Source organism: Octopus bimaculoides, chromosome 5, assembly GCF_001194135.2.
Source record: "Octopus bimaculoides isolate UCB-OBI-ISO-001 chromosome 5, ASM119413v2, whole genome shotgun sequence".
NCBI classification, from domain to species: domain Eukaryota; kingdom Metazoa; phylum Mollusca; class Cephalopoda; order Octopoda; family Octopodidae; genus Octopus; species Octopus bimaculoides.
In genome coordinates, this window is record NC_068985.1 from 41,921,852 (window position 1) to 41,930,483 (window position 8,632).

The 8,632-nt window shown below is 37.4% G+C and overlaps 1 protein-coding gene across 1 annotated transcript in view; it reads right to left on the reverse strand.

Annotated features, from left to right (window-relative positions):
* The window catches only part of LOC106874987 (lysosome membrane protein 2), a 54,432-nt gene that overhangs the window by 28,775 nt on the left and 17,025 nt on the right, over positions 1–8,632 (reverse strand). Inside the window, exons 2-5 of the mRNA XM_014922921.2 lie at positions 6,906–7,066; positions 6,328–6,466; positions 3,303–3,506; positions 1,151–1,242 (exon numbers count right to left, since the gene is read on the reverse strand). Of these exons, the coding sequence (XP_014778407.1) occupies positions 1,151–1,242; positions 3,303–3,506; positions 6,328–6,466; positions 6,906–7,066 (596 nt within the window). The remainder of the gene's footprint in view (positions 1–1,150; positions 1,243–3,302; positions 3,507–6,327; positions 6,467–6,905; positions 7,067–8,632) is intronic.

Here is an 8,632-nt window from a genome sequence, read left to right on the forward strand (position 1 = left end):
ATATATATATATATATATATATACATTTTTATGTATATGCATGCATCTTTGTGTCTCTGTATCCCAGCAGTGCATGACAACCAATGTTGCTGTGTTTATGTTCCTGTAACTTGATAGTTCAATCAAAAAAACTAATAAAATAAATACCAAGCATAGACAAAAAAAGTACTGAGATAAATTCATTCGAAAAAAAATTCTTCAAGGTGATGCCCCCACATGGCCACAGAGTCTAATGACTGAAACATGAAAAAGGTAAAAGATGTTTGGTAATATAGGCCAATAAATTGGTATGTCAAACAAAAACAGCTTATGGTATTTATTCTGCATGAGCTGCACAATCATTCACTCTCACTACATAGTGATCCTGTCATTCACTCGATAGAGACCTATAATTAATATCATATTTATTCTCCCTAAAACCACATTTGTGGTGTAAGCATAGCTGTGTGGATGGTGCAGGCATGGTCATGAGGATAGGCTGTGTGAGTAATACTCAGCCCACACTGTAAAGTAGTTAGTAATAGGAAAGACATCTTTAACCAAAGAAGTCATACCAAAATTAACAATATTCATCACAACAGAGTTGACCAATTTTTACTTAGTTGCTATGTATGCCAGATTATGTTGTGAGACCCACCTGTCCCATGCTGGGATGATAAAACAGAGGTATATAGATGATCATAATGAAAGTTATGAAAATTTATAGAAAGGTGTGGCTGTGTGGTAAGAAGCTTGCTTTCCAACCACATGGCTCTGGGTTCAGTCCCACTGCATGACACCTTGGGCAAGTGTCTTCTAATATAGTCTCAGGCAAACCAAAACCTTGTGAGTGGATTTGGTAGATGGAAACTGGAAGAAGCCTGTCATATATATATATACACATATATCAATGTGTGTGTGTGTGTTCCACCACCACTTGACAAATGGTGTTGGTGTGTTTAAGTCTCCATAACTTAGCAGTTCTCCAAAAGAGACTGATAGGATAAGTACCAAGCTTAAAAAAACTAAGTACTGGGGTTGATTTATTCAACTAAAATTCTTCAAGGCAGAGCCCCAACATGGCCGCAGTCTCATGACTGAAATAAATAAAAGATAATAGATAAAAGAAAGCAATAACATTGAAAATATGAAAAGTGTGTGTAATTCTAACCTAACTCCATTCCAGGATTCGATGTTTCCAAGATCATTCACATTTTTAGTTCCAGAATAAATTATGTAGTTTCCATCATCAGTGCCGTTTTTCTGTGGAACAGATATAACAAAGAAGTTCATAATTATCATTGTGCAATATATCTATTAAGAGTGGGACTGAACTTGAAACCACATGGTTGGGAAGCAAATTTCTCAACCACACAGCTATGCCTGCAGCTATACACATACACACACATCATTACAAGGACACCTCCTTCAATGCCTCACCCCCACCTCTCAAACTATGCTGATGCCATGTAAAAAGCACTCAGTCCACACTGAGAGGTGGTTGGTGTTAAGAAGGACATCCAGCAATAAAAACCATGCAAAAACAGACGGTGAAGCTTGGTGCAGTCTTCTACCTAGCCAGCTCCTGTCAAACTATCTAACCAATGCCAACATGGAAAATGGACAATAAATGGTGATGATGATAATGATTAATGATATATATACATATTTATTTACACACACACACATTTATATATATGTATACCAAACCACAAAAGAAACGCCATACACATACTAAATAGAAACCGGTTAATTGACAGACTGCCATAGCATTGATTGAATGATAAAACATCATTTCCTGAAACATGTTTCATGTCACATGGTGTCATGTGATGAGGGAGTGTTCTGGATCCAAAGCAATGAACTTAATATCTTGTGTGACCACCGTTAGCATTGATTATCACCAGGCATCTTCAGTACATTGAATGCATCAAACGATTGATAAAGGCCATGGGGATAGCAGCCCACACTCTGTTAAAACTTGCAGTGAGCTGTGCTGCTGGCCTTGAATGGATGTTATTTAGCTTTCTTTGGATTTCGTCCCACAGGTGTTCTATGGGGTTCAAGTCCAGACTTAGGGCAAACCATGGCAGGGTCTGGATGTTGTGCTGTTGGAGGAAGTCTGTTGTTAATCTAGCAGTATGGGCACGAGTGTTGTCTTGTTGGAACACGTGATTCTGATGACGGGCAAAGTATGACACAATGTGAGGCCTCAACACTTGGTCGATGTAGTGAGCAGTGGTTATTCCATTGCCCCAACCTTGGCCATTGTTTTGGAAGACCACTGGTCCAAGTTTCTGGTTGAGTGCAATTCCACCCCATACCATGATGCTCTGTCCTCCCCATGACTCTCTCTCCACCACACAGCCATCGGCATCATGTTCACTCCTTCTTCTCCAGACCCTAGCTCAGCCTTCTGGCACAGAAATGCAATATTGACTTTTGTCAGGGCTGATATTGCCAGTTCTGACATTTTTGAGCCCACTGCAGACGTGCCCATTGATGACAGTCTGTGAGGATGGGGACCCTAGCTGGACATTGACAAGACAGATTGTCATTAGATAGATAATCTACTTTCGTATATGCATGTACATGTGTGTGTGTGTGTGTGTATGTGTATGTGTATGTGTGTATGTATGCACACGTGCTCATGCATCATAATTTGTTTAGCAGTTTCAGCTCAAAGCCATGGCCATGCTGGGGCACTGCCGTTAATATAAACACACATACACACACTCTAATGTATCTATTCATTCTAAAAATATTCAGCCACATTCAAATCTATATATCTGATTGCTATTGTTTTTCACCATTTGAGAAAAGCTTCTCCTACATGCAATTCACAAGCGTAAAGGGACTTTGAAACACTGTAGAGTTTTAACCTTGTTATTTGTCTCCTCAGTGAAAGCTATCACACCACACTGATGAATCTAACAAGGCCACAAGCCCTTGTTTATAGAAATCAGCAAACAAATTATTTGCTGATGTATGCTGATGCCTACTAAATAGATAATAATGCATGGGGTGCACCCAGAACTGCAAAAATCCAAGCAATAATGTATATGTCCATTTAAATCTGGCAGATTTTAAATGAGGCTATCATATTGCTAATTTCATTATTTGCACTCTACCTATATTTACCCTACCTTTGGTATTCAAGTGCTAGTTTTTCCACTTTGTGTTACATTCATATGCTTGTATTTGAAAATCCTTTTGAAAACAACAATGTGTACCTAAGTAAATAGAACAACATAAGTTTGCAGTTTTATTTTATTTGAAAAACAAAAAAAGATCAATAAAAAAAGAAGACATAATATACTCACACCATAAAATATTCCAAATTTTTTGGGAAGACTGACATTCATAGATTTGGGAATATATTTAGCCAAACTTGCAATAAGAGGATCCTTATATCCCCAAATAATGTCACCAACAGTCAACGTCTTGAAGGGTTTGTCCATAAATGTGAGCATATTTACAAGTGCTTGTATAGTTGCATTTGTGTATCTTACAAAATTGACCACAGTCTGAAATGATCAGGTATTAGAAAACAGTATAAATCAGAAGTTTTACTAGAAAATAAAGCTTGAGAGTGTTAAAAGTGAACATTTTGAAACCGTTCCTATGGCTTAAATATTGTGTAAACATGTAGGATTACATCAAATGTGCAATGCTCAGTTCACACCTTCTTATTTGATTATATTACTGAAAGAAATATCTGATTTGATATTAGTCAAAAAGTAAATAAAGTCAGAAAAAATATTGCTCTACACATGTGATCAGTATTTGATCTAACTATAACAGTTAGTCACTACTAACTACTATAGCCATTGTGACTAACTGTTGTAGATACTATTATAGATATTAGCCTGTAGTTCATACTTTACCTGCAACTCTATCCTAATCACTCTTAGGAAAACTTTTCTCAGCACCTTTTCTCCATACTCTATTCTCACCACCATATACACATAACCACTATGTATAAAAGATTTTCCAATCATTGTAAAACAATGACGTGAGCAGCTGTGACAGAATTCCTCTCATTCCCCTCAAATGCTCAAAAGAACTAAATCCTATCCTCACCAAACTCCTCAAGATTCTATTACAATCCCAATCCTTGGAAACCTGCTACAATATCCAAACAGATTATTGACCAATCATATTCCACCACAAAACTGATGATTTCAGTTGTCAATAATCTTCTCTTTCTTCCTTGGGTGTCTCTCCCTCCAAAGAAGGATATACTAGATATTTGTTCTCATTGTTAAGCGCTGGTCACTCACCCTTCAACAAGAACAATATCATTGCACTTGATGTAAGCAAAGATTTCAACCATATCTTGCATGAAAATCACCTGGAATATGGTTCAAGTCCATCTTTCATTTCTTGGATCAGAAATTTTCTGCAAAATTGTAGCATATGCCAACAGAATTCTCTCTAACCCACACTATTAATTTTTGATGCACCTCAAAAGACGTTGATATCTCCAACACACTTCCAACAGCATCAAGATATAACCACTAACAACACACATTAAAGAAACAGTTTTGAAAAAAATATAATAAAGATGCAATAAAACCCTTAAAAATCACAAATGCTAGGCTTCACAATCTCAAATAATCTCTCATGGTAAACATATACATGTATCATTGCCAAAATAGCATCACAAGGACCAGGGTAAAGTAAAGATTTCTTTTGGTCATGAATGACCATGGGATTACACCTAGAAAGGTCCCCTCCAAAGCACAAGTCGAGACAAGATTGTTTATGGAAGACCAGCAGTCACTCATACATACCAGTCTCCCCTTTCCATGCCACTGATGTTGTCCAAGGGAAAAGCAAAGACAAATACAGCTTGGTACCTGTGACATCACAACTCATTTCTATAGCTGAGTGAAATAGAGCAATGTGAAATAAAGTGTCTTACTCAAGAGCACTGCATACAACCTGAAATTGTAATCACTACCACATGATTGTGAGCCTGATGCTCAAACCACTGAGCCATGCACCATCACAGGGGCAAGGTTTCCAAGAAATACTTTAGCCCTAATCAATTGCTGACCCTCTACAAGGACCTAGATTGGAGTCTTGCTCTACAAACTTCCAAGACAAAATCAAAAAGAAAACCATCTGATTGGCAGGAGCTCATAAATACAGAGCTACTTATCTCTCTCTTCTCCTGGTTCTGCTTCTCTGAACTAACAAGCTTTCTACTAACACTATTTAGGTCCACCTGATGCATCTGATAGTTTCTGCTATATTTCACTCCAAAACTTACACTAAATACATTTACTCAGTCATTCTTTTTTTGAGTTGCACACTCCTGGAATTCTTTCCTTGCCCATGTTTTCTCCTACATACACTGACCTACAGGTATTCAAGCTAAAGATGAAAAATAGTGATCTCAGTAAAGAGAACAAAATATTAGTTGCTAAGTAGGAATTGCAGATAATATACACAAAATTGATTAATGATGGTTGGTGACGTTAAGACAGCAAGAAATACAATTTCACCCGTCAAAGAAAGTAGACTGCTGCAACAAGACCATTTTGCAGTTAGGTCAAATACTGCAATGAATATATGAGATAACTTTAGAAGGACAAAGATACTGCCTTTCATCCTTTGGCCAATTAATTAAAATCAAATTAGAATCTGATGCAAGGGTTGCTGCAGTAATATAAAAACATATGTTTATGTTGTTAGCTGTCTATAAACACAGTAACAGGGTTTTAATCATTGCTATGCTTTTTTTACCTTTTTCAATAAGACGTAGGATATGGTTTTTTTCCCCCTAAAATTATAGTACCCCAGCAAGGTCAAAGGTTCACTGGCAAGAATCAATAAAAGAGTAAAAGAAAATCACAACAAAATAAAGTGGATGGCATAATTGGTAGAACTTTGGGCAAAAAAACGTTGTGGCATTCAGTTTGTATCCCTTTATGTTCTGAGTCCAAATTCTGTCATGGCTGACTGTCTTTCATCTTTCAAAAGTTAATCAAACAGGTACCACTGGGGACAATATAGCCTTAATCTTCTAGCATTTAAACTGGCCATATCTGGCCAAAATATTCTACTTGTTTTATGTACAAAGTGCCCAGATCTAGCCTCTTACATCAACCCTATAATGTCATTCTAAAAATTAACACTTACCTCATCAAAATCTCAAAGCTACAAGATAATGCGTGATTAATTAAAAACGATATGAATAAACTAGCATTACTTTTCACAGAATAATGTGAATGCCAAAGGGTTAAAGGTGCCAGAGTCCAAGTATGGCAACAGCCTAGTGGGTGAAACCAGTAAATAAATAAAATAAATAAACGAGTAAACCTTTATGAAGTAACATACCAAAACTGGGAGGTTTGGTGTAACAACAACATTACTTTCAGGCCCTACAGACTTCTCTTTGTCAAAGATGTAGTATTTCTTTTCCCGATATGATACTGTACCATTTTTTAGGACAACATCAACCTTTTCAATATGTTCCCTGTAATTCAAGAAATTACCCAATTAGACAAAAGCTGAGGATGAAAAGGAAGAAGAGGAATGGAGATCGAGAAAGAAAAGTGGGGAGAGAGAAACGTATGTGAGTGGTAGTACGTGCATGAGAGAGAAGGAAAATAGGCAGAACTGTATAGAAGGGAGGGCAGAGTTGAAGTGCTACTGTGAGTGAGGAATGTGTTGAGAAGTTGGTGAGAGAGAGAGAGAGAGAGACAGACAGACAGAGAGACAGACAGACAGAGAGACAGACAGACAGAGAGACAGGCAGTGTGTGAGTGTGTGTGTGTGTGTGTGTAAAAAGGAAGAAGGAGAGAAGAGTTGAAAAGTGTGTAAGAGAGAATGGTGTTATGAATTAAAGTAGGATGATGGAGAGAAAAGAAGGGAAGAGTGAGAGAGAGAGAGAGAGAGAGAGAGATGAAACCTACCTGTATGTGTATGGGCCAGTTTCTGTAACTGCAGGGTTTGTCCCATTTTTCTGGATTGCTTTACTGTTGGTGTAGTTGAAGACATATACTTGGAAATATACAGGAATCGGAGGTTTGAGCCAATTATTGAATGACTCTGAATTATTGGTTAAAGGCACTTGCTGATTGGATTAGTGCATTAATGGAAGAGAAAAGAACAAGTTTCATTTTTTGTGAAATGTTTACTATAAATATACATATGCTATATTACATAGTTTATTTTTGACAAAAAAAAAAAATGAAAACAGAACACACTCAATGTTTAGTATGTGTGTGTATAAATACTGGGTTAAAAAATATTCTTGGATGGAAAAACAAAATCAAAGGCAGCTTTCATCATTTTCTATCCAAGAGGCTTTTTTTTCAACCCAATATTTACATGTTATTATTTATAGTTTTACATGTACTTTGAATCCAATTCCAGAAAAGAATTATTCCACATTCTCTCTCTCTCAAAAAAACAAAACAAAACAAAAACATCCATCCATCCATCCATCCATCCATCCATCCATCCATTCATACATACATACATAAATCGTTAGTAGTTCATATATCTGAAAAAGAAGCACACTCTAAAACATTAGATCAGTAATATATTTATAGAAGGGTGATTGTTATGGTTGGTCAGAGAATGACAATTGGTTTTACACCTATTAAGTACTTAGTTGTATAGGTGACTCATCAGACTCAAATGATCAGAGGCACATAACCTCTCTACATGTTTTTCTCCCTCCGGTTGTATAGAGATTATGTTGCTTTTGAATCTGATGAGTCATCTATACAGCTAAGCGTTTTATAGGTGCAAAACCAATGGTTACTCTCTGACTGGTCATAATAATGAACCTTCTAAATATATATATACGTGACCGCGTGTGTATCGTTGGCGATTATCTTTCTCCGTCTTCCCTTCTTTGGACTTTTTCTATATTTCTGATGAAGAGCTCCGCTCGAAATGTGAAATCCTCTTTCTTTTCTTTCTTTTCCTGAGTGTCCAATAACACTGTACTTATTCCACATCCTCGCGTTGTTGTTTTTTCATGTTTTTTCTTGCTTATTCATGTTTGGATTGACTATATATATACATATATATATATATATATATATATATATCGAGACCTTTGGAGATATGCTGTGCTTGAGAAGACCTGGCAAGCCAAGTGAGACTGTAACCGTGGCCTATGCCAATGCAGCATAACCAGCCCATTTAAGAGTACCCTTCAATCATTGGGCAATAAACTGTTGAGGCAAGTGAAGTCATTGTCGTGTCCAATGACAGTACCACCTGATTGGCACCTGTGCTGGTGGCATGTAAAAAGCACTGTTCGAGTGTGGTTGATGCCAGTGCTGCCTGACTGGTCCCATGCTGGTGGCACATAAAAAGTACCATTCGAGCGTGGTTGTGCCACCTGACTGGCTCCTGTGCTGGTGGCACATAAAAAGTACTATTCAAGCGTGTCCAATGCCAGTACTGCCTGACTAGCCCTCGTGCCGGTGGTATGTAAAAAGCACACGCTACACTCTTGGAGTGGTTGGCATTAGGAAGGGCATCCAGCTGTAGAAACATTGCCAGATTGGAGCCTGGTGCAGCGTTCTAACTTGCCAGCCCTCAGTCAAACTATCCAGCCCATGCCAGCATGGAAAGAGGACGTTAAAGGACAATGATATATATATATATATATATATATATA